This window comes from Branchiostoma floridae, chromosome 13 (assembly GCF_000003815.2).
Source record: "Branchiostoma floridae strain S238N-H82 chromosome 13, Bfl_VNyyK, whole genome shotgun sequence".
Classification (NCBI taxonomy): domain Eukaryota; kingdom Metazoa; phylum Chordata; class Leptocardii; order Amphioxiformes; family Branchiostomatidae; genus Branchiostoma; species Branchiostoma floridae.
The window spans coordinates 2,690,829-2,716,194 of NC_049991.1; the positions used below are offsets into that span (position 1 = coordinate 2,690,829).

Here is a 25,366-nt window from a genome sequence, read left to right on the forward strand (position 1 = left end):
AAAAAATCTATATACTAGTATACTTTGATATCTTTACATACATAAGCCTATAAAAATATTTGGATGCACCCTGTGCACCCACAGAAAATAATTGGGTGCACAGCTCCAATTTTGGGTGCACCTGGGTGCACATGCACCCAGTATTTTGAGCCCTGGTTTGGGTTCCCTAACAGCTGTTTGTCTACTTATTGTTTATTTTGAAAATCATGCCCGAGAGCTAATTGCATGTACAGTCTCAAAGTATATATAACACTAGTTTCCAATCAAATATTAGGTACTATGTTAATATTGTGGGTTTTATTAGTCTGGTACTGCTACCATATGTTATCGGCACAATCACAAGCTTAACTTTTATGGTGATATACCCAACCCCCAGGTCTCTATACCACAATTTCTTTTATACTTTTGTTACATGAAGTGAATCAGAGCCACACTGTTTTTGCAGTGTCTGTGCCATTGTTTATTCAGGAGTGGTAAGCCCTTGACACATCGCATATCGCACACACTACCACTGCCAGAATGCAGATGGCCTTACATAATATCCAGAACCTATACCATACCTCGGGCAGACCTAATGACCTGGCGATGATCGATTCTGTGGCTCAGGCGAGCCTTTGGTGCGAAGGAGACAGAATGTGCCTGGAATTTCAATGGTATACATAAAGATAACGGCTTGTCTAGAAAGACTGACAGGGGTCGAAATACACATACTTTACTTGCAATTTGCACATAATTGTCAATATTTGCATGTAAAAATATTCTGAACTTGCTATCCTGTTGAAAATACCTGGCCTATAGTAAAAATACTGAGGAATTAGACACCCTACTCTTAGACAGAACGACATATGGATGCCTGTCTTTTTCCTTTTCTTGTTTTTGCTGATAACTTTCTTCGGTACCTTCACTAGATGTACGGTAATCAAAATTTGCCGATTCAAGCTAGTGATCCTCTTTGCGATCGCCACCTAGTTCTATTTTGCATGTAAGTTTTTCAAGTTACATGTACAATTTTTGCCAACTTGCAATTTTGCATGTAGCAAAAAAAAAAGTATTTCGATCCCTGACTGAGGATAGGTTTTTGTACGGTCGCATGTTGCAGTATCGAACCTTAATATTTTAATTTTATCTCTACAGTTAGTAGAAGCTGTTTAATTGCACAGCCTACTGTAAATGTATTTGAGTTTGCGGGGATTTCCTTTCGCGGTGGCGGGAAAATGGAGTGTTCGCTGTGGTTTTAAGTTCACGATATCGGCATAGTCAAAAGCTATAATGGAAAAATGCTCGCTGTGGTTTTCATTTCATGGGGAAGTGGCCACCGCGAAAACCGTGGGCATAAACCACCGCAAACATTTCTGCATTTACAGTATTTGCCAGTGTGTTTCATGCAATTATCGGGCTGCTGCAATAATGCGAAGTTATCCAGCTGCACTGCACTGGTTTGGGATTTTGGTATTCCGTGCAGTTAACAGAAGTGTGCGTTTATCTGGTGTGCAATTAACTGGCTTCTACTGTAACAGCTAGGGTAATGGATCAAATCCAAGAAATAGATATGGACTTAGGTTCATTCTGGGTGAGAGATCTGACCCTGGTACTATGAGGGTCTGAATGGGGGGATTCCAGAATATCCTCCTACGTATTACACTAAAATCAAGGAAGGCAAGTATGCAACGTTTGGTCGCTTCGCTAATAATTTTATGAATAAAACAGTATTCCCTACCAATTACCAGAAATCAAAAGATACCGAATGCAGACCCTCACTAAGTATTATAAGGAGGATCGATTTTTGGACGGTCGCATGTTGAAGATTTGCTTTCCTTCCACATTTCTATCCCCTGATTTTATTACCACCAGCCTGGGGTATGAAAGAATTCCAGGAAACGGATATGGGCTTAGGTTCAATTCCGGTGAAAGATCAGGCCCTGTTACAAGAGAAGCAGGAATGTAGATCTCACATCTTTAAATGTCAGCCTATTTCAGGAAATGCTAATAACACAAGGGTTTTATGTCTGTCACAACACTTGGTATTCTGGCGGGACCAAGGTCAGGGCAAAGAAATGATGTCACAAATTGTTCAAAGCACTTAATTTTATTTTATTGAGATTGCAACAAGGCAGTACAGAGGGCATCCCAGGCAGCGATGGTGATGTTGGGTGCCATCAAACAGACATACATTATACAGTGGAACATTAAAGAACAAAGAATAAAGCAGTAGTAAGGTAATATCAACTTGGGGGCTCGAAATACTGGGTGCATGTGCACCCAGGTGCATCCAAAATTGGAGCTGTGCACCCAGTTATTTTCTTGGGTTGTGTATGTGAAGATATCAAAGTATACTAGTCTATACCATATTCTTGACATTTAAGCGTTAGAAAGATAATAAAAATGTCTATCATGGTATTGTTTAAGAATTTGATAGCTTGTAACTAAGTTTTATTACTAGGTTATTACTTCAATTTAAAGTGGTGCACCCAAAGAATTTTTGGCGCACCCAATTTTTTAAGCTGGGTGAACCAGTGCACCTAATCCCAAAAATGAATTTCGAGCCCTGAACTTTCATGATTTCACCGGATGCCATAATACTGCCATATCATGAAAAAAAAAAAAAAAACACAAATTTTGAGTTATTTTGAGTGGAGGTTGAGGTGTGACCTGGCAAATCTCTGAGGATGGATCAGTAGACTTAAGGCTGCAGGAAGCTTAATTTCATCAGGTGGGAGAAGTCTTACCTGCCTGGTCTACCTGTGGAGGTGAGAAAGTAGTCTGATGCAAATAATACCCAAAGGCCATACAATGTACTCTACTTTATGTCATACCTGTGACGCGAAAACGTTCGATACAGGTGTTCCGGACCGGCTGATAACTTTCCGTACGGCTCGGGCTTATCACACGGGCTCCATTCGAATAAATCAAACTGTTTCGAGTGGGTCGAGTACGCACCCAGGTGCACCCAAAATTGGAGCTGTGCACCCAATTATTTTCTGTGGGTGCACAGGGTGCACCAAAATATTTTCTTACGTTTGTGTATGTAAAGATATCAAAGTATACTAGTATACATCATATTCCTGACATCTAAGTGTTAGAAAAATAATAAAATAGCTTGTAACTAAGTTTTGTTATTAGGCTATCACTTAAATTTAAGTGGTGCAGCCAAAAATTTTTTGGTGCACCCAATTTTTTAAGCTGGGTGCACCAGTGCACCTAATCACAAAAATGAATTTCAAGCCCTGAATGGTGATGTTAAGGCTGCAGAAAGCTTAATTTCATCAGGTGGGAGAAATCTTACCTGTTTTGGTTACCTGTGAAGGTGACAAAGTATTCTGATGCAAATAATACCCAAAGGCCATACTCTACTTAATTCTACCATTAATATCCATGCATTATTGTCTGTGACAGTTTCATAACAAAGTTACTTGCCTTCTCAGAAACCACAAGGAAGTTTGCTAAGACTAGTCCACTTTCAAAATCTCATAGGGGTCGTTTTATAAAACTGTTTGTGATGTTTCCTCTCTACTTAATACCGTAGTGAGAGCTGCTTTTTATTAACCGATGGCTGTTCAAAATTTGTCTCCAGAAATGATTAGATTAAATCTGTAGTTGTCTATTCAGGATCGTGCTCTTTGTTTTAGTAATGAGTTGTTGCCATCTGAAAAGTTGTCTCTGGTGATGAAACGTTTTTTGTACGTTGCGTATCCGTATGTAGCCGACAGCTGTTGGTTGCCAGGGAAATGACCAAAATGTTATCAAGTTAGAATAACTTAGATTTAGTGCATTCTTTAGTTGCTGGGATAAACAGAGTCTAGGAAAAATAAATTCAAAGGTATTGGTCTTGAAGTAAATCTTAGAATGTAGCCTATGTAGGCTTTTGCAAAGGATATGATAATTCATATGTGCCATGTTGGATTACATCATAATATGTATACATTGTCGCCCAGGGATTAAAATTTAACAGACATAACATCAATAAAAAGACAGTATAGAAACATCCAATTCCAACTGAACGCGTAATCCCCAAACGCATCACAGTTTAGTTTGAGGCATGTTCTAACATTCCAACAGGGTATACGCATTTGTCATTCTTGACCTTTATACTCAAATGTTCTGAGTGTGGTTAGTGGTTATCTCTTCAGAAACTTATGGTCTTGGACTTAAGATCCAAGCAGATAGGGGTTTCCTTTAAACAAATCTATTCAAACACACAGTTCAGAGAGGTTAGGAAAACATGGCACTATGCATATGTTACAACACACTGTGAAAGTATGGAACATACCTTTGATCATTTGAGGAACACAGTTACTAGGGGTGACAATTTCAGTGCTCAAGATACTTTTTTTAGTCAAAAGCTTGTTGTTATCAATACTTCAGGTTGTTATCAATACTTCAGGTTGCCCAACTTCCAAGTTATTACTGTCTTTAAATCAGCTATTTATCCAAATCTTTTCTTCCAGTTAACTACTCATTTTCATAGAGTTTACAATTATGAAGTATGAAATCTTGAGTTATGATCTATATTATGAAGTAGTGTTGACTGTGTTGCATATCGCAAGTAGATACATGATACAAAGGAAATATTATGAAGCATTTCATGTTCACAATATCATGGTAGGACTAGGAGAGAAAAGAGACATTCACAGTGTTTAAAGTTTGTGCTTGAATCAATATATTAATCAATATAGTATTAAGACATATAGCATTATGTTTGTGGTTTGATGGGTTCTAAAATTACCACTGGTCAATATTTTATAATTTCTTAACTGATGGAGGATTGTGTCTTGAGTGTACAATTGTTCAAATTATTGCACCTAAGTAAGAACTGAAATGTAATTTTTCAATATGAGAAAAAAAACCAAAGTTCAGAAAATTAGAAAGATACCTCTAACTAAACATTTGTTTTTTACTACCAGGATGCTACTTTGGCAGCCATTTCATCATGGGAGGGGAGCGGTTCGATACCACCCAACCAGAGGCCTACCTGTTTGGAGAAAACTCCGACCTCAACTTCCTGGGGAACAGACCACTACCGGTAAGTTTTCCAGCTAGGTAGAGAAGTTTCCTCTATGTACTATTGCATGTTAAAGTCCTTCCTGTACCAGATGGTGTATAGGACGGCACACATCTCTGTTCCTGTAGCCATAGGCCACACAACACTACAGGAGGGACTAGTCCACTGGTAAAACTAGAAGTGTGTGTTCAACTACCATCTTTCCCAAATGCTGAGTGCTAAGCAGAGAAAGCAGCATGTACCATTTAAAAAAGTCTTCGGTATAACAAGGCCGGGGATCAAACTCACAACTGGCGGAATGAAAGGTGAACACTCAGTCCACTTGGTCATTCCTCCAATTATTACACCATTGCAAAGGAAAAAGCATATTTTGGATTGATTGTCCTGGAGTAAAGAAAAAGGTACTATCAATTTGAGAGCCTTCTCTTGAAGCAAAATCTATATCAAGAAGTACTGGAGTAAACTATTATGTATTATGTATTTTGCTGTATTCAACATTCAGACACAAATGAAAGCATCTCAGCTACAAACAACAACATGTCTAGATGCTCTCTGTTTTCTTCCACAGTTTCCCTACCCAGCCCCCCAGCCAAATGAACCAACCAAGACTCTGAAGAGCCTAGTCAACATCAGAAAGGACTCCCTCAGACTAGTCAGGTAGGTTCTGTGGGAGTAGGACTTAGAATATAGGAAGAAGAATAACACCACTGATCTTTAGAAACTTGATTGGATTATGGTATTTGTTGTAGTGCCACTGAAATCCTTTAAAGAGCACGTTCTTGTAATGTTTATTATTATAGCTCACACTAGCAGAGGTTACACAATCTGTCGCTATATGTTTGTGTCATTGAGGCCAGTGAACTTTTATCACCTTTGCCAAGAAGGTAATGTTTTCGCTACTGTTTGTGGTTGCCAGGGATAAACAAGTCCACTAGCCCTATAGTCCCGGGCAAGTGAAAATGCCAATCGGGCAAGTGCATGTCCTTCCCCACTTGCCCGATCGAACAAGTTAGCTTTTCTCCATTGAGTGAGATTTTGATGTACTTGCTACTTTTCAAAGTCATGACATCAAGCATTGATTAACACAGAAAATAGAGCCAATAACAAAAATTCCATTGAAGGCCATGAATATAGATAGAAAAATGTCATTTAGATTTCGGGCAAGTGAAAAGTTGGTTCGGGCAAGTAAGTACTTGCCCGATAGGACAAGTCAATTTTAGAAAACTTGTCCAACCCTGGTTGCATGTGTGTATTGTTGGATAGCATAACCCAAGAAGCTGTGAATGGATCTTCATGATATTTGGTAGGTGGGTAGTGGTTGGGAAAACGAAGGTCAAGTTCAATGATGGGCCTTCTAGCAGAATTCTACGGCATTGCAGGACAAATTCAGGTTTTGAAATCTTTTATTGAGATTTTCCTGACTTTTGAGAGTAAATCCGTAGTTTTCTACCATTTGTTTATGTTGTCTATCAATAGATGTAGGCCAGATAATATTCTTTGTGTGTGTGAATTATTTCTAATGGTGGTAACATTGGACAAAAGTAATTGCGCTGGTGCAAGTTTGGTCTGAAATTACTTGCACCACACCAATTTTACTGTATTAGTGTAAATGCATTTATGGTACTGTAAATGCATTTAAGTTCGCAGGGATTTAGTTTTGCTGTAGCGGAAAAATGGAGTGTTCACGGTGGTTTTAAGTTCGTGGTAGCGCCATTGACAGCAGTCTCATACTGTCATGGAAAAATGTTTGCGGTGGTTTTAAGTTCGCGGTGACACCTAAAACTACCGCAAACATTTCTGCATTTCCAGTATTTCGAGCCCTGTGAACTGAAGTATTATGCAATTCTGGCCTACTTCAAGGACGTTCCATTGATTTTTCCGTGAGGCTATAAGCATTTGTCTCTTGGCAGGACAAAGAAAGGATGAATATTTCATAGTGGATCAATACCGTTACCAAGTGTAGCCGCCCCTCTGAGGATGGTACGTACCTGTCCTATGGACAGGTGTGATGTGATAGGACAGCCACACCCTTCTGATGTCAGGTGTTTGAAGGTGGAAATTCTGGTAATTGTTGTGCATCAAATTTAAATGTACGTGTGGTGGGATTTTGGCACCAATATTATAGATATTCTGAATTTAACATCTCAATTAAGATTGACATCTGCAAGTACATGTACAGGGCTCGAAATACTGGGGTTTTGTGCACCCAGGTGCACCCAAAATTGGAGCTGTGCACCCAATTATTTTCTGTGGGTGCACAGGGTGCACCCAAATATTTTCATAGGCTTATGTAGGTTAAGATTTCAGTATACTAAGTAAACACCATATTCTTGACATCTATGTGTTAGAAAGATAATAAAAATGACTGTCATAGTACTTCCAATTTCTGAAGAGCTCGTTTCAAATTACTAATTTAGTTCGTTTGTAATTAGGTTATTCTGATATTCTACTTTATTTTATGTGGTGCACCCAAAAATATTTTGGTGCACCCAATTTTCTAGGTTGGGTGCACCAGTGCACCTATTCCCAAAAATGAATTTCGAGCCCTGATGTAGTTTGCAGCATTTTCTCTGCATCATACGCCAGCAAAGGCAAGCCACACGAAGTTTCCTACATTTATTGATAGCCTTTAGGGAAAACTCCCAAGCACATATTTTGAGATGTTCTTACAACACAACAAAGTTGCATTCATAGATCTATGCTGTGAATAAGATAGATTCAACATATGATGCAGAAAAATGACAAGAACAGTGACATTGTTTTAAAGTTTTGATTGTTCAGATTCTACATAAGGTAATGGATGTTTTTCCTAAGATTGGTATTATACGTACCTTGTTTTGAAATATATCTACGAGGTACAATCTATGTAAAATACTGACGTCGGAGACAATTTGGAAAAAAATGAAATCAAACGCACTCCTAAAAAATCTATCCACCTCAGTCGTCAAAAACGTCAAATAATTCAGTTGAAGAACAGGTTTTGAGCTCTGACTTTGACTTGGCAAAAATGTAATTTCCAGCACATAAACATGTTTATGCAGCTCTCCTATTGGCCCTGGCAGGAGCATGCCAGGCTTTATGGATGTATTTGTCCCTTTTTCGAGGTTTTGGGGTCACCGCTCACTGGGCCACTTGGTTAGATTTATGCTCATGAACAAACTCAGCTAGCTGGACTGGACAGTGGCTGTTCCATCACTTGTACATCCTCCCCACCAGAAGTGGCTTGTTTACTGCTCCATGGCAGTGCGTTGTGCATGCATACTTATATTGCTGAAGTTATGTAACGTGTCGCATCAGAGGGCATTCTATGGTTAAAAATCCAATCTGCTTGAATGGTGATCAGTGTATTAATATCTACATTATATACATCTCATCAATATTTGTATTGCTGAGATTATATTCTTTATTCTTTTCAGGTTCTTCCAACAATCCTTGACTCTCACAATGATTTCATGCATAAGTGCAATGCAAATTACTGGTATATTTTTATAAGAACTATGCATGCCTATTTATTAATTCTAGGCATGCGTCCCTGTATCTGGTTTAAAACAACAATATAAGGTGAAGGTTTGAAAGATTTCCCAGTCTGAAGTCTGAAAAGATCATGGTAATGAGTAACAGCAGTGATTCAGAAAAACAATCCTTTGTAATATAGCCTAATGGTGTCTGCGCTTTTAGGTGATGTTTTATGAGGCAAACGCATTAATGTATTTTTCAGTTGTGATGTATAATAACTGCCCATGTTGCGCGGTAGCCAATAAATCCAGTCTAGGCTGCACTTGAATTTTTATTGTCATAAATGTTAAAAGCTCGTTTTGTCTGACAAGTTCGAAAAGGTTCAAGTAGGAACATCTGAAAAATATATTGATAGGCTTACAATGCATGTAAATGGAATGAAAGTAAATATATAATTGTATGTTACATCACCTGTGTTTTTTTGTATTGTGGACAGGCAAAACATAACTTGGCTGGATTTTACCTATCCTTAGTAAACTATATGTACTGAAATGCAGCAGTTACTGACATTTCAGTTGCATTTCAGTAACATTTCAGTAAATCAGCTTTACTGTGACTCCTGTAACACTACTGACCATTACTGAAGCTTTCCTACAAGACAACTTATTACTGATCTCTTGCTATTGGTTACTGTCTCAGACTTGCATGCTACTACTAAATAGGCCAATTTTATCTCTTAGTCTTGCTGTCAGCTTCTATTCCACTTACTGTCAAGTTTTAACCAGTTACAGTCTTGCATCAATGTTGCATCTGGCAAATCAGGTAGTAGTTCTTAAGTTCAATTGATTGCAGACAAGGGTATTTTCAATAGAAGACACATGTCCATTTTGGGCATTAAAAATGACCATTCAATGCCTTCATTCCCTGAAGTATATGGTGCATGACACAGTTAAGATAATTGCTCAACATACCAAATTCTATCACTCAGATAGACACAAGTAGATTGTGCATACTTTTGTATATATACATGCATCTAATTTTCGTACCTAGAGCCTAGAAGCTCAAGGTAAAGCTCCAAGGCTATAGCGTCTCCACCACTAGCCTAGCAACAAAGCTATGATTGGCTCCTATTTATTACAGACAGGGGCTGGTGTTTACAAGTGGTCCCACCTGGCCAGGGACCAACATTCCGAGGTGGTAAACACAGGGTGCCCTGTTACTATTATGGGTCTGACCCCCAGGTGACCTCTACAGATGTCCTTCTACCAGTCAGTGGGGAGGGCTGGTCCATTTCATGATGAAGAAAGGGGGAGGGGATGGAAGGGCTGATCCATTATATGATGGGGAAGGATTGTGGCATTGGTAGGGCTGGTACATTTCATGGTGGAGAAGGGTTGTGGCATGTTGGGCTGGTCCATTTCATGATGGAGAAGGGTTGTGGCATGGAGAGGCGCAGTTCATTTCACTGGCTGCAAAATACACCCGATATTATTATGATATTGTTATGATTGAGTAGGTCTGTGGTATGGGAGGGTCAGTCCATTTTGTTATGGAGAAGGGGTGTGGGGATGGATTTCATACCTGTCAATGCTTTCTCTTTTTCAGATATGTGTAAAAATATGCATTTTATAGCCCTCCTTTTTTGTAGAAAACAAAATGTTTGGCTGGTTATCTTCTCAGCGTTTGTTTCTTTATTCTAAGATGTCTCCAAAAGCTAGAAAACATCTGCAAAAACTAGGTTGTTTATGACTTTATCATTACTCTATGACAACAATTTGCAAAAGAAGATGGTTCTGTTATGATTGATATTCGGGTGACAACCACAGAACTGAAAGTTTTGTTGCATTCTACAAATATTTTCAACCTTTTGCATAATTCAATGTGAATATAACATTTGCTCCTTTATACATGGACTTCTATTTAACAACCTCGCTTCAAAGGCTACATAGAAAACACATTGATATGAGATCTTGTCAACTACATAACCAAAAAGTTGTTGCTGTAAAAGTTAATTCTGTATTAAACCATTTGTTAGGCATATGGATTTTAAAGGTGAGTTGTGTAATATTGCCACCCTGTTTAAAGGTACCCACAATACTGTTTTCGTCCCCGACTCAAAACAACACACGGGTCTGTTTTGAAGCAAAGTGCTCAGTTACAGAATGTTGTGGTGTCGGTATATCCCCAGCTAACAATACAGAAGTATTAGGTTTGTCAGCTATGCAGCGCGCTGTGTACCTAACCCCAAAGGGTCGACAGAGAAAACCTATACCAGTCAATGGGGGTCCTTTTTAAATAGCTGGAATCTCAACTTGTAGAATAGTCCAACGGTGGTCTGTTTTATTATTGTAGTCTTATATATGTTATGTTGGCTGGGTGCTCTTGTTTTAACTGTAAACTCAAGAAACGTGAGGGCAGCAAAGTTGACTAAGGATTGTTTTTAACATTCATGTAGAACATGTCTATCAAACATTACTGTAAAGTGTGTTTACTACTGTTAATCTTGAAACATATGTTTTTATTTTCATCATAACATTTCGTCGGAAATGTATACGTTTCCAATGTATTGCTATTGTACTACAGAATGGTTTAGACTATGATATTGAAAGACTGCAAAAACCCCCTTTTCTTCCTGACCGTGACCACTACAAAATTAAAAGAATTTACAGTACCCTTTTGTGTAAAGAAATATATAAGTATAACCGTGCGTGCGCTCTGTTTGCAACTGTATGTTTTGATGGTATGACATAATTGTGACTCGGTTAGTTGAAGGGTCTGTTCAAATACAAATTGTACCATCTCAGGACCTCCATGAAAAGAACCAATATTGATAACAAAGAATGTAAGTGCCAGGTGATACTGGATAGCAGTATCAGAAAACAGATAGAGAAAGATATCGTGGATTATGTCGTGTCTTACTGTAGCGACCAATGGATATCAAACACCGTTCAGGATTACCGTGTTTCCTATAAACGGTCGCTTCTATTATACGCTTTGTTCTGCGCTCAATGGTTTTCCCTTTAGAGGGTTTGTAGTAAATAGAGCTTTAGATAATACAGGTAACACAAATACCACATCCTTGGGAATGATGGTAAACATGCGCCCCCTAGTATCTAAAGTTTGTACTGCACTCAAAAGTTGTTGCTACTGTGGAAGTGAGATTGTGAAATCTTAATTGCTTCTTTTCATCAATTTACTATTGATGCATTTATGAATTATTCTATGCAATCACATCATAACTGCATGTACATGGCTTTGGAAGCTGCATTATTGATTTATTAAATTAACTTTCAATATTGACGTTTATCATCTTTTCCAAGAAGGTTATGTTTTGGATTAATAGGAGGGTAAGCTTTGGCCTTCTATCGGCTTCTTTTTAAAACTGCAGTAGGCATTTTTGTCGGAAACTTTGGAAATGGTTGCTGAAATAGTCTTCTTTGCAAAGAGATACCTATAGTTATATACTTGCTATAATTTTTTAACCATTCGTGTTATTTGGGTTCCAAATGAAGGCCATATTTGCATAATACATGAGTCATATAGGGTACCATCATTTTTCGAAGGTCTGAGATCGTGGAACTCAAGTTTCTTTTGTCCCTCTTCAGAATTGATGATCCGGAGCCAGAGGAAGAAGGGGAGGAGGAGGATGAAGAGAAAGAAACTTCTCCCAAGTACAATGTGGAGTTCACGTTTGATACGGATGTCAAAGTGGGCATCACCATCCACTACTTTGCTACAGAGGAGATCGTCAATGGTCTGGCTGTGTAAGTACATTATGTACATGACTCATCATCGTTCGGCTGCAGCGCAGGCGACTGCAAGCCTTCTAAAGTTCCGCCTATGTACATGACTAAGGTCTGGGAAAACTTTTGTGTTAACGGTAGTGGTGCTGAAAAGAATAGGGTCCTCAGAAGGGGATTCTCTTTTTTTGCTTCTAAATTGTTATTATTTTATGTTTTGGCTAAAGTGATCTGACAAGTACAGTTTAACAAATTAAATGTAAAACATAGAATGATAGAAAGAATGTTTATAGTCCAGGTCTAAACATCTGGTGAACCTGTAGGAAAAGACATTAAAACACTAGTGGAGACAAATATCTAAATCCTGAATCAATGATGACAATTGATAAACTTGAGTTGAAAATTGAGAATGTGTATTTGGTCACAATATCAGCTAGGTAGCTACCAAGTGTCCACATTGTATTCTCTTACTGTTTGTTTGTTTGCGTTGCAATTGGAATTTAGTCAAAGTCAAAGAAAATTGAGTAAACGTCCACAAAAATTCTTCTGAGATTCAAAAGATAAAGATAATTGGTCAAACTTGTTTAGGTACAGGTTGTCCAGCCTTGTACCTAAACCTGTGTACCTGTACCTAAACACTACTGCTTGTTGAAACAGGTACACATCCAACGACCCAACTCTGACCTCGGAGACAGTCCACTACAAGCGAGGTGCCAGTCAGACCTTCAGCCTCCCCAGCCATGTGCTGGACCCTGGCATGTGGAACATGGACGATGTAGGCACCACCAGTAATCTTTTAAACTAACAGTCATTCTTAGTATGCTATAGGCTACATTTGTGTCTCGTGTATTAGGATGTTTCATTATTAGAATAAAGGTAATCTTTTCATTTGATGCTTTCTTTATAAATCTTAAGCAATGTTTGATTGGAAAGTGATATTTTGTGCCAAAAATACATATGGTAGATGTTTGATCAAGACTTAATTGTTTAGATATTCCTTCTATGTTTTAATTTTAAAGAGTAAGCCTGGTCTTCAGTAGCTCTATTTTAAAAACATGCTTGTCCAATTTGTTCATCTACTATGTTGTAAGTTTCAATATTTCAATTTCAAAACTTAGCTTTGTGCTGTGTTGATCTAGATTCTCTGTTTTCTTTTTTGTTGTATTTTGTAATGTCACAAGAGCAACTGTGGTGTTAAGAAGACATAGTTGTATTCTTGATAAACCATTAGTACTAATAGGGCAGTACATGTACATGTAGGGCTGGTAACATTGATGATTTTTCTGGTGCCAACAGTTCAGCTATGATGCAGACAAGCAGGTCATCCCTATGGTCATACAGTGTTGTGTAGAGGAGGAAGAGGGTAGGTGTTCCTCTTACATGTTTAATCAGGAGTGCTTAGTGGTGCGTACCTAAACTCAATTTCAGGTTCAGGTCCGGATTCCGGGTCAGCAGTTCAGGTTCAGGTCCGGACTTAAATTCTGATTCATATAAAATTGCACGTTAGCATGAATTGAAATTCAATGTGAAAAAAACATGAAAATGATAGAAAGCCAGTGTAAACACGAACTGTTTTTGTCTTTTTCCAGTGCATATTTCCTTGTCTAAGGAAGGTTTTAGATGGTTTAGAACAAAAAAAGGGAATATAAGTGACAGATTGCTTTTTGCAAGTCCGGACTTGGCTCCGGACATTTAGTTTTTTTTTTTACTTGGACCTAAACATTTTTAGGTCCAATTCCAAGTCCAGGCTTTAGGTACGCACCACTAGGAGTGCTTGTGAGGCAGTGTGGCATGACAACAGGGCGTTTGGCTCATAACCTGTCCTGGGTTCTAATCTGTTGGTATGCCTAACCTAAAACTTGTGCTCTTGGGAAAGGCATGCTACACGACTGTCTCCACCTTACTTAGGTGGAATTGAGTACCTCGCCCCAGTTAAGGCTGTCCCCTGGATAATATGTTAAGTGGAGGTCCCCTGAGCCATGTACAAAGACCCATTGACACTTATTGAAAAGAGTAGGGGTCCTTCCTTGTGTGAGTGGTTCAAAAAGCCTACAGTCCTTTGGTTGTCCTTTGGGCCATTATTTAAATCACCTGAGTTTGCGCTGAATGATAGTCGCTCCGGACTCTTGCAATTTAGCCCTGCCTATTGTAAGCTCCTTGCTATTCAGCCTCTGCCCACCCAATGATAATGATTATTTTCTCCTTCAAAGATTGGCAAGAAATACAAAAATACTTTTTGAAAGAGTCTTGTGTGTAATTTTACATTGTCTGTTCTTTTGCAAAGTTGATGAGTCACAACTTTATATGTAAAACTCTGTTCTGTTTTACCTGTAGAACATGCAGAAAACCTGGGCCATGCCCATATGCTGTTTGCTACATTTGAAAAGGTAAGTCACACTTAACACATTACCTATTGTCTATATTGCAATTTACTTTCTATACTTTGTGAACACGTATACTATGCAGTGAAGTCGATGATTTTTTCTTAATGCATATTACTTTTTGCTTGGATCCTGGAATGCAATGGTCAAGTGAAAATGATGTGGTACATTTTCTTCTACCCATCCAGAATTCTGAGGACTTCTTTTCTGTCAAACCTTTGAAACAGAAGCAGATGGTAAGTGTATGTTTATTGTACTTTTTGAAGTTTGTATTATTTAAGTTCTTTGGATTTGAATATTATAGGAATCCTGAGTAAGTTGTAGATAGAGAAATTTACAAAGATTGAACATTTCTCTGTTATGCTTTTTTCATTGTTTAGCAGTGTTTATAAGTCCATGTATTTTGCTAAAGGTGGATGGATTGTGCTACCTGCTACAAGAGATCTATGGTATTGAAAACAAGAATTCCCAGGAAACTAAGGTAACTTCAGTCATGCTAAATTTTTTTAGCCTTTGGATACAAACTGTTAATGAAGTAGAAAGATTTCCATAAAGAGTGATGTGTGGTTAAAGTGAATAGGATAACTTAAGCAATGAAAATTCTGAGTCATTTGCATATTCCTTTCAAATTATACAATACAGGGCTTGAAATACTTTTTTCTGCATACCTGCACTGGTGCAGGTAACACTGAAAATTACCTTCACGAGACAAATCTTACCTGCACTACTCTGAATGTAGGAAGTATGGCTTATGCTAAAATTGTTCAGGAACCATGGCTATTTTTTCCTTTTACACTTCGTAGGTGGTAACAGTCAATGCAGCTAAGAACAATCCATATACACCTACATCATATGATATTTATGTATAAAACCCAGAACATGGACCAGTGCAGGTCAGTGCAATCAGAAATACCTGCACAGCTCCAATTTTACCTGCACTAAACTGCATATGCAGTCAGGGCTCCAGACTAACTTTTTGACCTAGGAGCATGGCGCTCCTAACTCCTAAAACTTAGGAGCGCCAGCAAAAAGTTAGGAGCACCACTATGAAAGGTTGGGAGCACAAGCAAATGTCTGAAGCCATACAAAATATTACTCCAATAATCAATGTTTTTGACTAGAGGTGGGTATGGCTTAAAGAATTAATTAGGGGTGTTATATATTATATATAGTTACCCAGTAACCAAACAAGAAACAAGAGAATACATGAGATCACTTTCAAGTAATATAACACTGATTCCTTACAATATATGATTTTTATAATGTTTCATAAGTTAATACACACAATCAGGAAGAGTAAATTAACCTTACTGCTAAAGGTGAAACTTGACTGTTACATATACAACAACAACAAACTAAAGAAGTCTACAAGAAAATCTGCAAACCAACAGAGGAGAAAGTGTAGCCAGGACTGTCAGGTACATCTTGTATTTCTTTTGTATCTCTTCTACTTTGTTAAGAACATAGCTGAAAATAGATGCACTGGAAAATTAGAGGTTTACTTGTAGCCTGTAACATCAGTGTTAACTTATATAAAAAAATCTGTGTACAAATAATTCATATTTTCAGTTGAAAAAATGTAGCAGAAAAGATGTGTTCGAAGGGCAAATCAATCGAACTTTTCCCAACAAACAACATCCATTTATCAGTCTTTTGAAAATAAAGACTGCAACAAAAGTAATATCTGAAGGAACCGTGAAAAAATCGCGACCTCCGTTCAACATTTTCTACGACTTCAGTGCCGACACAGCCCCCCTCCCCAGTTTGTCATCGTCGCATTAGCTGTTAATTTTCCCGCATTCCACCGATCAAAAACAAGCAAAAAAACCCTCCAAAAGAATCCTGTACATGTACTTATCACCAAGGACTTTAGGCATTCGATGAGTTTTCGTCAAAGTTACACGCTTTTGAAGCGTTCCTGCGTGATTTTTCCCGCGATCACAGCGGGGATATCAGATATTCCACCAATAATGGCGGCCGGGCAAGCTATGTCACGCCGAAATGGCCAATGGGGTGCGACTCTCGCGATTCGCGAGATGTGAGTTACTGCGAGACTTGCGCGAGACTTGAGTTAGAATCAAAATGGCGGCTCGGTGAAGGCCGAAATCGGCGAATTTTGAACTTTGAGCGAAGTTTTCGGGGGAAAATAAGGGCGTTGCTCATTTTTTTTATTGGCGCGCCGTGCGACCATCGTTTAAAAAATAGGCGCATTATTAAAATTACGGGCGCATTGCGACCAAATCTAGTCGCAGTCACGAGCCCTGGCAGTAGTATTTCAAGCCCTGCAATACAAGCATGTACATTGTATAAAAGAGCCATGAGAGATGTTTGCACTTTCCAAGTACTTTTGTTATTTAAAGAAAAAGTTATATAGAAGTTCAGATCAAATGAACTCAATGGCACTCTTGATATGATGACACTGGTGATGACAGAGAGGGCAGTTTAGACAGGTTTGTTGTTCCCCTAGCTCTTTTTTGACAAGTGCAATGAACAGTGGACCATGGTTTAACATCCTGTCCAAAGGACTACAACCCTTTCAAGTAGTGTACATGTGCATTTAGGGTAAATAACACAGCCGGGATTCAAACTCAAAACTTCTTGGTCCAGAGGCAGGGTCTCTAACCAGTAACCACTTGACTACAGTACATGAATGCACATAGACTTTCATTCACATATTCACCATTCCTCTTGTAGCACCAGGAGGATGACATAGACGACAGTGGTTCTGAGTGTGTGATCTGTATGTCTGACATACGGGACACTCTCATCCTGCCCTGCAGACATCTCTGTCTCTGTAACGGCTGTGGTAAGTACCATTTCTTAGCTATAAGCCAGTTCACAGTTTAAGCCTATCATGCTCTGCAAGATGCTTCATTGACAATATTTCAAAGATGAAGGCCCTTGACACAAAAACAAAATGAAACATTTCTGGACATGTCTTAAGCACCATGTAGGCAAGAAGAAGTGTTTAAAAGTTAGGGCTTTTATCCACAACGTACCCTGATGTGCATTAAAGTCTGGGCCGACTTACTGGCAATCAGGGTAAAGTCTAGCAAACTGTTGATATGATTTTTCCATTAATAGTTTGCTGTTTGGCCTATGGAACCTTACTGGACGCAGTACAGCTGATATACATGTATATGATAATTGTAACACTTTGATTAAGTTGACTTATGTAATGTAAGGAATTTGTTGATGGTAACCTTGTATGTCTTTTTGTCTTGTTATTCAGCGGACTCCTTGAGATATCAAGCTAGCAACTGTCCCATCTGCAGACAACGTAAGTACATGTGCAAGGAAAATTATATGTTCTTTTTTAAAAAGAATCAGTGGTAATTGTATTTGCATCAATTTGCAAAGACACTGTCAATGCTTAAGTCAAGTAAGACCTGTACAAATGGCCACTTCTTCATAAATATCGCCTAGCCACTGGGATCAACTCTCTTAGAGAGTTTCCCTGAGAAGTAAAAATTTTGTCTTGTCCACACAGATTTTATTATTCCCATGAGTGGTCCCTTTGGGCCCTTTTCATTGAATAGAGTTTTTTTTAGCAGTAAAAGTAGTGCAAAACACTGTAACAAGTAAGATAACAGGATTGTTGTTTTGCTTCTGTAGCTTTCCGTGCACTGCTACAGATGCGAGCCATGAGGAAGAAGACAAGCCTGACCCCAGCTGTCACCCCTCAGTCAGAAGCAGATGAAGTGGTATGGAAATATCATACATGTAGTGCAGGGTTGTAGCCAGCCAGAAATCATTTTCAGTCCCCTCAATTTTGAATGGCTTTGGCGCAGCATTCCTAGGGGGTCCGGGGGCATGTGCCCAAGGAAAATTTTGAAATCTAGACCCTCTGAAATGCTATTTCCTGCATTTTGAGGGTAAAATTTTGCTCACAGAGGACGGAATGGGGAAAAAGTTTTCCGTCCCCAGCTGCAAAATTCCTTCAAAGGACGGAAGGACGGGTGCTGGCTGCAACCCTGATGTAGTGTTATGCTCTCGACAATATCCAATGCCATTTAAATGCTTTATGTAGGACTCCAATAGTGCGTATGAACTTGTGTACTACCTAGAATAAGAGCTGTGCACCTTATTTTTGACGATGATTGCATCTAGCTGGTGTGTTACCCTGATCGGCGGTTATACCGGCTACACATGTATATAGATACAGATACAGATAGATATTGTGAAGGGTAACATACATAGTGGCACTATCATACTCCAGTATATAGCATTTTCTTGACATTTAAGGGTCAGAAAAAAACTTTTAATGAATTGATTATTTAGAAATTTGGATTTAGTTATAGAATTTGGATTTAGTTACTTTATATTGTACTCCCCAAACATTTTCTTTGCACCAAAAGTTTAAGCTTTGGAGAAGCAGTGCACTTCTTCCCCCAAATGAATGTTGAGCCCTGTTATTGCTCACAATTAGGGCTGGGTACCAGTACAGAAAAGTCAGGTCCAGGTCCGGTTCAGGTCCAAAGGATCAGGTCCAGGTCCAGGTCCGGACCTGAACCTGGACCTGATTCAGTATGACTCATACCAATGGTCCATTTCACTACAAAGAAATCTGTTTGGTGGAGTATTAGACTTACACTGGCGTTTTAAAATCCTATAACGCTAACTGCACCTGTACGATTGGCTGTAAACTCTACTCTAAACTCTAATCTACTTCAATCTTGTTATTGTATCACATCTGCAAGCGCCAAAACGTGTGAATGCCTGATAAAATAATATGTTAATTTTCTAATCGGTCCAACATCTGGTCCACCTAATTTTTTCAGGTCCGTTTTTTCTGGACCGGTCCAATAAGAAAAAACGGTTTTGTACCGGTACGCTGTACCGATACCCAGCCCTACTCACGATAGTTGGTTAACCATTGACTGTTGTTTCCTTGTGTCCATGAGCAGCAGGTAATACAGGAGAATATCCCCCCTGGCTACGAGGTCATCCCCCTGATAGAAGCACTGAACGGTCCCAGCAGCAGCTGTACCACCCCCCCTCCACCCGTCTCCGGGACAAACGAAGGTACTGTTAAGTCACTTAACTTTGCACAATTGTAAAAATCAACAGTTTGTACTATCTTTGCTAAATAACACTACTAGCAGCAATGTGATACAAAAAAAGGACTGTCTTATATGTTTGCAGCACGACGTCACGAACTTTAAAAGAACGCCACAAAAATTTTGAAGTTTACAGTAAGTTTCCAAGGTATAACTGTAGCTAAAGCTACATCTGTATAGAAGACAAAAAGAATGCAAAGTGGTTGGACAAATAGATGATCTCATAGTCCGCTTATCCTCTTCAATACCTAGGAATGCTAGATATAGTATATTAAACATATACAAATGCAAGAGACTTGATGTACATGAAGTCACTTTCTAATTGGTCGAGATGCTAATTACCGTGCCGTCATTTGTTGAAGTGCTAATTATGATGGACGGTCATGATCAGTCAATTGTTCTTCAACATAGCCATTATGGTTGCAATACTATTTAACTGTTACTATCAGATGCGACGCTCGTTGTCAGAATGGGTAATAAATAAAGTGGTTTGTGTCATTGTATTACTGGACGAGCTGTCATTAACACAGGAGAAACCCTGATTGCAGAACCTTTAGTGGTGACGATGCCGCCATCTCCGCAAGGCAGCAAGCCACAGGACTCCGTCACGTGCAGACCCAAGTCTAAGAGCAAGAGGTAGGCATTGTTTGTCCTAACGCCTCATGTATTTTCTGGGTTGCTCTGCTCTGTTACAGTACAAAATTTCCACAGTTGTGAATCAGCCAAGCTTTAAGGAGGTAATGATTTATTTTTGTCTTCTTTAAACAACTCAAGGGCAGGTTCTCTCGCATTTTTGGCGTAAGTCCGCTTTTAAGACATACGAGGGGCGTGCAAGAAGTAATGGCCCTGACCCACTTCCAGTCGTTTGATCTAAATGAAATTTTGTATGTGTAATGATTCATATCTCTATGGGTTATGTTGCGAAAGACAGCTCTGAACTAATTGTGGTTTCTGATTTACTGGTGTTTGAACTTAGTCAGGTGCGAAATGGACCAGGTGTGAAATGGAACCAGTTGAGTGTCGCGCAGTGATCCGGTTTTTGTATTTGAAAGGACGCACACCAAAGAAGACTTTTGATGAAATAAATGAAACTTATGGTGATGATGCCCCATCATATGACCTTGTAAAACGCTGGCATCCTGAATTCAAACGTGGCCGGAAGTCTGTGGAAACAGCTCCCAGACCTGGTCGTCCCTCTTCTGCCATTGATGAGGCATCTGTTGGAGGACCAACCTGGGGTGTCCTACAAAAACGGTGTCCAGAGCTGCATCAAACGATGGGAGAAATGCATAACTCTGGGTGATTCCTATGAAGAGAATGACTAATATCTGTGCCAAGTTTCATTAATCTCCTGCTATGGAAAATGGGACAGGGCCATTACTTCTTGCACGCCCCTCGTAACGTCTAAACAGGTGGCACATGACCTTTTTCTGTAAATCTTAGAATCTTTGCATTGGTTCTATTTTCATGATTTTCAAGGTGCCCCCCCCCCCCTCCACTTTGTTTGAAATATGTTTGTTCAGTGCTGCGGAGTAATTTCAAATACAAAAGAAAAATACTGCAAAAAGCTGCTTTTGACCCCCTACCTTGAACTAAAACTAGAAATTTGACATTTTTGCAAAAATGCAGAATGTTTTCCCTCTTGCCTTGTGTCAAGCTACTCACATACAATACTATACCTTTAGGCTTGTCCCAAAGTAGTCCCCAAAAGAAAAGGATTTGGACCATGAATGGGGGTTTCTGAGTAGCCTGATGCTGTGATAGCCATTTCTGGTAGACAGCCCAGGTAGGTAGGCCTGGTACACAGCCCAGCCTTTTCCTTAAACCTTTTCTGCTAGGGGGAAGAAAGAAAAAGAACACTGAAACAGTATGTTTTGAGTTTACACCTTGTTCTTACCTGTGATTGGTTGACACCACAGGAAGAGGTCGGGTGGTTCTTCGCTACGCGGGACCGCGGCGCTAGAGGGCATGAGTCGGCAGCAGCAGGCCCCGGAGTCCAAGCTCGTAGCGCCGCCGTGTGACAAGTCTGACAAATCCGACGCCTCTTCTGTGGGTACGGGTCCGTACGTTACTACGCCTGATGACAGCGAGTCGGCTATGTCGCCATCTATTGTCTCATCAGGTAGGTTTTCACTTGGAGGTGTGGAGCCTTGTTTTTTTAACACAAACATGTTTGAAATTTTTTTTTATAAGGTAGGTCAAAAGTGTTTTTTTTTTATTGAGTACATGTAGGTATACAGATAAGCAGGCCCTGGAGGTTTGGCCCTAAATTGTTCTTACAGTCACATTACTAGACGTATATTACATTACTGGCATATTTTTAAGCCATTCGTCTTTGTCATTTCTTGTTAAGAATACGTTAAAGCTTTTAAAGTACATCGGATACAAATTGTGTATGAGTGGATCTGGAGACAGTTATTTCTAATGTCACGTATTTAGAATAACATTAACAGATTCAAAAAACAATTTATAAGTTCAATAATCTTAGGATATACAATGTTGCACTTCTTGCAGCCTTTCTTTGTCATTCTAAAGGTGGGGTCACACCTGCATATATATTTAAGTTCGTATGAGGCGCGCATGGGAGTATTTGCCTCCACCAGGCTCCACAGGTCGCTGTAAAAATAATAGAAATTGGACAAACATAAACAGGTATCATGTCGGACGAGTTAGCTGGGTCGCTAGCCATACTTCTCGGTCAGCTAACTCATCTGGCATGTTATGTATCTATATTTGTCCAAATCGTACTATTTTTCCCGCGAACTGTGGAGCCTGGTAGAGACTAAGAGCTTCATACGCACCTCAAACGGACTTCAATATATACGCATGTGTGACCCCACCTTAAGAAAACCTTTTCCCCCCACAGTGCCCCCATCAGAGGTTGACATATCGGAGAGGTCTTCACTAGGAGGAGAGGTGACCACACCTGAGACACCTGCGGTAGGTTCCGCCCAGGTGTCGTCCATCGGTACACCTGGGATCACCCCCTCCTGTACCGTGGACGGGGACCTCAGTCAGCAGGACCCAGAGGTACCCAGAGTACTACTGGCCTCGGCAAACCGCTTCTTAGATAGTAGTGCATGTCTAGATGCATATGCCTTAAAGCTTCCCTAATGTCAAATTTTAGCATGCTGTTGGCTTGTACATTATAAGTGCTTGTGCACAGCAGGAAGGAAGTTTTACAATAAGCAAAGTGCATAATAGTATATCAAGCACTGCAGGGATTGCAATACTCTATGCATGACTGCTTATGATAAAGTGTTCCTTTATGTAACTTGCATTTTTAGTTTAGGATTGAATTTGACAGGGATTTCTTAGTACAATAGGGATACAAATGTAGTTATACAGGCTTTACCCTAGTTGAATGGTGCCTTTCCTTCCAAGAGTTTTGTTTTACGTTGTTGAGCTAAGTCGTTGTTACAATGATTGGACCAGTTCACCGAAGTAGCGTTTCTGAAGCGTAGAGCTGTCAATCGAAGCAGCCCTTTCCTTTCTCTTTCCCTTTAACTGATGTTTTGAGCCTCTCAGCTTCAAAACAAGCTACATGACCCCTTTCCTTTAAACAGATGTCCTGAAAGAACTTCTCTCTCTCTTCATTTTCACTTGAACCAAAGAATGGTTCTCTAATACACACTTCTTTATGTGACTCACTTACACTTCCAGTAGACATTTCCCTCACTCTAATAACGCACTAACAAGGTGGCTGGTAAACACAAGTTTGGCTTAAGTTTTCACACATGCATGAGCACATTATAATGGGGTGAATTAGTGCACTATAATCATAATATGGTTGAAACATAAGTCACTTTTTCTTGACAATGTTTGTCAACAGTTCTTTGTTATGAAAATAAAACATGTTTTTGTTTTACATTTTGGATGGTTAAAGTGAAGACACTGTGAGGAATAGTGGCTTTTGTAAAACTGTTGTAATGCACTGGTGCTTTGTAATGTAATGTGAATGTACATTGTAGCTGCTAGATAGTCCTCCCTACTTGCCATACTGTACATGAATGGTCTAACATTATGTAAGATCATTGGCAAATTTATGCCAAGCAACAAGACTATCAAATCAGAGAATTGCTTATTTCTTTGATTGAAAAAAATCTTACTTATCTTCAGATCTCACTCATAAGAAGGAATTTCAAAGTGTAATTTCCACTGCTGATGTAACCATCTATTCTTGCAGCATAATATGTTGACTTAAAACAGTATGAGTGAATCATAAAATTCTGAAAAGATCAAATTTCGTCAGAAGCAAAATTGCATGTTTCTGGACCATTCATGTATGGCTGGATGCACTTGGAGGCTGACCATAACACTTCTACACAATCATGCATGAACCATTGTGGAGCCGTGTTCGTGACTAACGTTTGCATGTTGCCCCCTGTGTCCCCAGGGAAGCTCTTACAACACCGCTCCTGACGCCTCCTCGCCCCTCTCCCTCCCCACCACACCTCTGTCTCCTTTCGAACCCTCCCACAGGCCCCTTCCCAAGATGCTTCAGCTCTCTACCCATGATGCTCTGCAAGAGGCTTCCCAAAGCACCAAGCAGGACCTCGACATCTCCCCCTATTCGGACGCCTCCGAAAATCCCTGTCACGATTTCGATCATTTCAGTCCTAAAAATCATCCCAACTCTTTGGCTATCATCTCAAACCAAGTGGCAACCTTAGCATCTGAGGAGGACCCTCTCTCTCCGTCCTCGCACAAAGACGCTGGCCCTGTGGGGATTTTTCTCGAAAACATTCCATACGCGGACTGCTCCTCGGCCGGGTCCGGTACCCCCCAGGGCGCGGCAGACGATAACAAAGACACCCAGCCCCCGAAATTCGGCCCGCACATATTCGCGAAGCTTGGTCCGCCTCTGGTCGCTCGATTGGCCTTTGAAAACGAAAAACCTGCCAGCGACAGATGCACCCTCCCCGAGGGAGACTGTCGTCCCGACAACGGTTCTCCGAAAGAGTCCCTCCCCTCTCCTTCCTCCCCCTCTCCTGTCTATAGTGAAGCACTAAGTCAGGTTCCGTTTGCGGAGGGGCATGGGCAGAAGGACACACCTGAGGAACAGGTGTCTGCAGGTGCTACTAGCCAGGTGTGCATCGAGCTGGCTTGCCTTGTGTCCGACTGTGTGTGTGTGTTGTGTGTAGCATGTAGACAGGGCCGTCTTGTCTCCTAGTACAACAGTACCAGTACTGACCTCCTTTTAACCTTCTGAGCTTACTCTTGTGTTCCTGTGAAACTGAAAGGATGCTTCTGCATGGTCCAGATATCCTCTGTAGTTTTACACAGAGATGGTTTGTCTAGTATGCCTTTGTTTCATACTTTCTTTGCCATGTACATGTAGTATTCTTTTCGTATTCCATGGCAAATCGTGTTTTAGGATTCTTTGTCCTATCTTAACAAGAGAGGAGTCTGAGGGTTTGTTTGCCAATACAAAAGTTTTTAGCACTTTTATTCCTTATCCTTTAGACATGGCCTGCAGTGTGCCTCTTGTTGTTTTATTTCCAGAGTCTTGTACGTAATATCTACTAGAAGTGACTTGTCCATTGCCAGGGTTTTTACCAGCACAGTTGAATGTAGAGGCCCACTGCATTGTGATTTGTATCCCCTATGCTGTGATTTGGGGGCTTTACGTTGTGTTAAAACAAGCGTAGGGTACTTTTCTGCTGTTTTGTAACAAAGGTACAAGAAATGTTGGCAATATTTCATGAAATTTGGCCCTTGAAATGCTGG

General features: G+C 39.8%; 1 protein-coding gene across 7 annotated transcripts in view; it reads left to right on the forward strand.

Annotated features, from left to right (window-relative positions):
* The window catches only part of LOC118429704 (E3 ubiquitin-protein ligase MGRN1-like), a 39,600-nt gene that overhangs the window by 8,234 nt on the left and 6,000 nt on the right, over positions 1–25,366 (forward strand). For 3 of the 7 annotated variants that reach the window (XM_035840310.1, XM_035840306.1, XM_035840309.1), the window contains exons 2-17: positions 4,902–5,020; positions 5,568–5,656; positions 12,061–12,219; positions 12,853–12,970; positions 13,492–13,558; positions 14,530–14,582; positions 14,765–14,812; positions 14,989–15,057; positions 17,271–17,382; positions 17,809–17,856; positions 18,192–18,280; positions 19,484–19,601; positions 20,167–20,272; positions 21,556–21,758; positions 22,503–22,666; positions 24,033–24,725. In XM_035840310.1, the coding sequence (XP_035696203.1) occupies positions 4,902–5,020; positions 5,568–5,656; positions 12,061–12,219; positions 12,853–12,970; positions 13,492–13,558; positions 14,530–14,582; positions 14,765–14,812; positions 14,989–15,057; positions 17,271–17,382; positions 17,809–17,856; positions 18,192–18,280; positions 19,484–19,601; positions 20,167–20,272; positions 21,556–21,758; positions 22,503–22,666; positions 24,033–24,725 (2,255 nt within the window). The remainder of the gene's footprint in view (positions 1–4,901; positions 5,021–5,567; positions 5,657–12,060; positions 12,220–12,852; positions 12,971–13,491; positions 13,559–14,529; positions 14,583–14,764; positions 14,813–14,988; positions 15,058–17,270; positions 17,383–17,808; positions 17,857–18,191; positions 18,281–19,483; positions 19,602–20,166; positions 20,273–21,555; positions 21,759–22,502; positions 22,667–24,032; positions 24,726–25,366) is intronic. The other 4 variants (XM_035840308.1, XM_035840307.1, XM_035840311.1 and 1 more) reach the window with 4 other exon arrangements.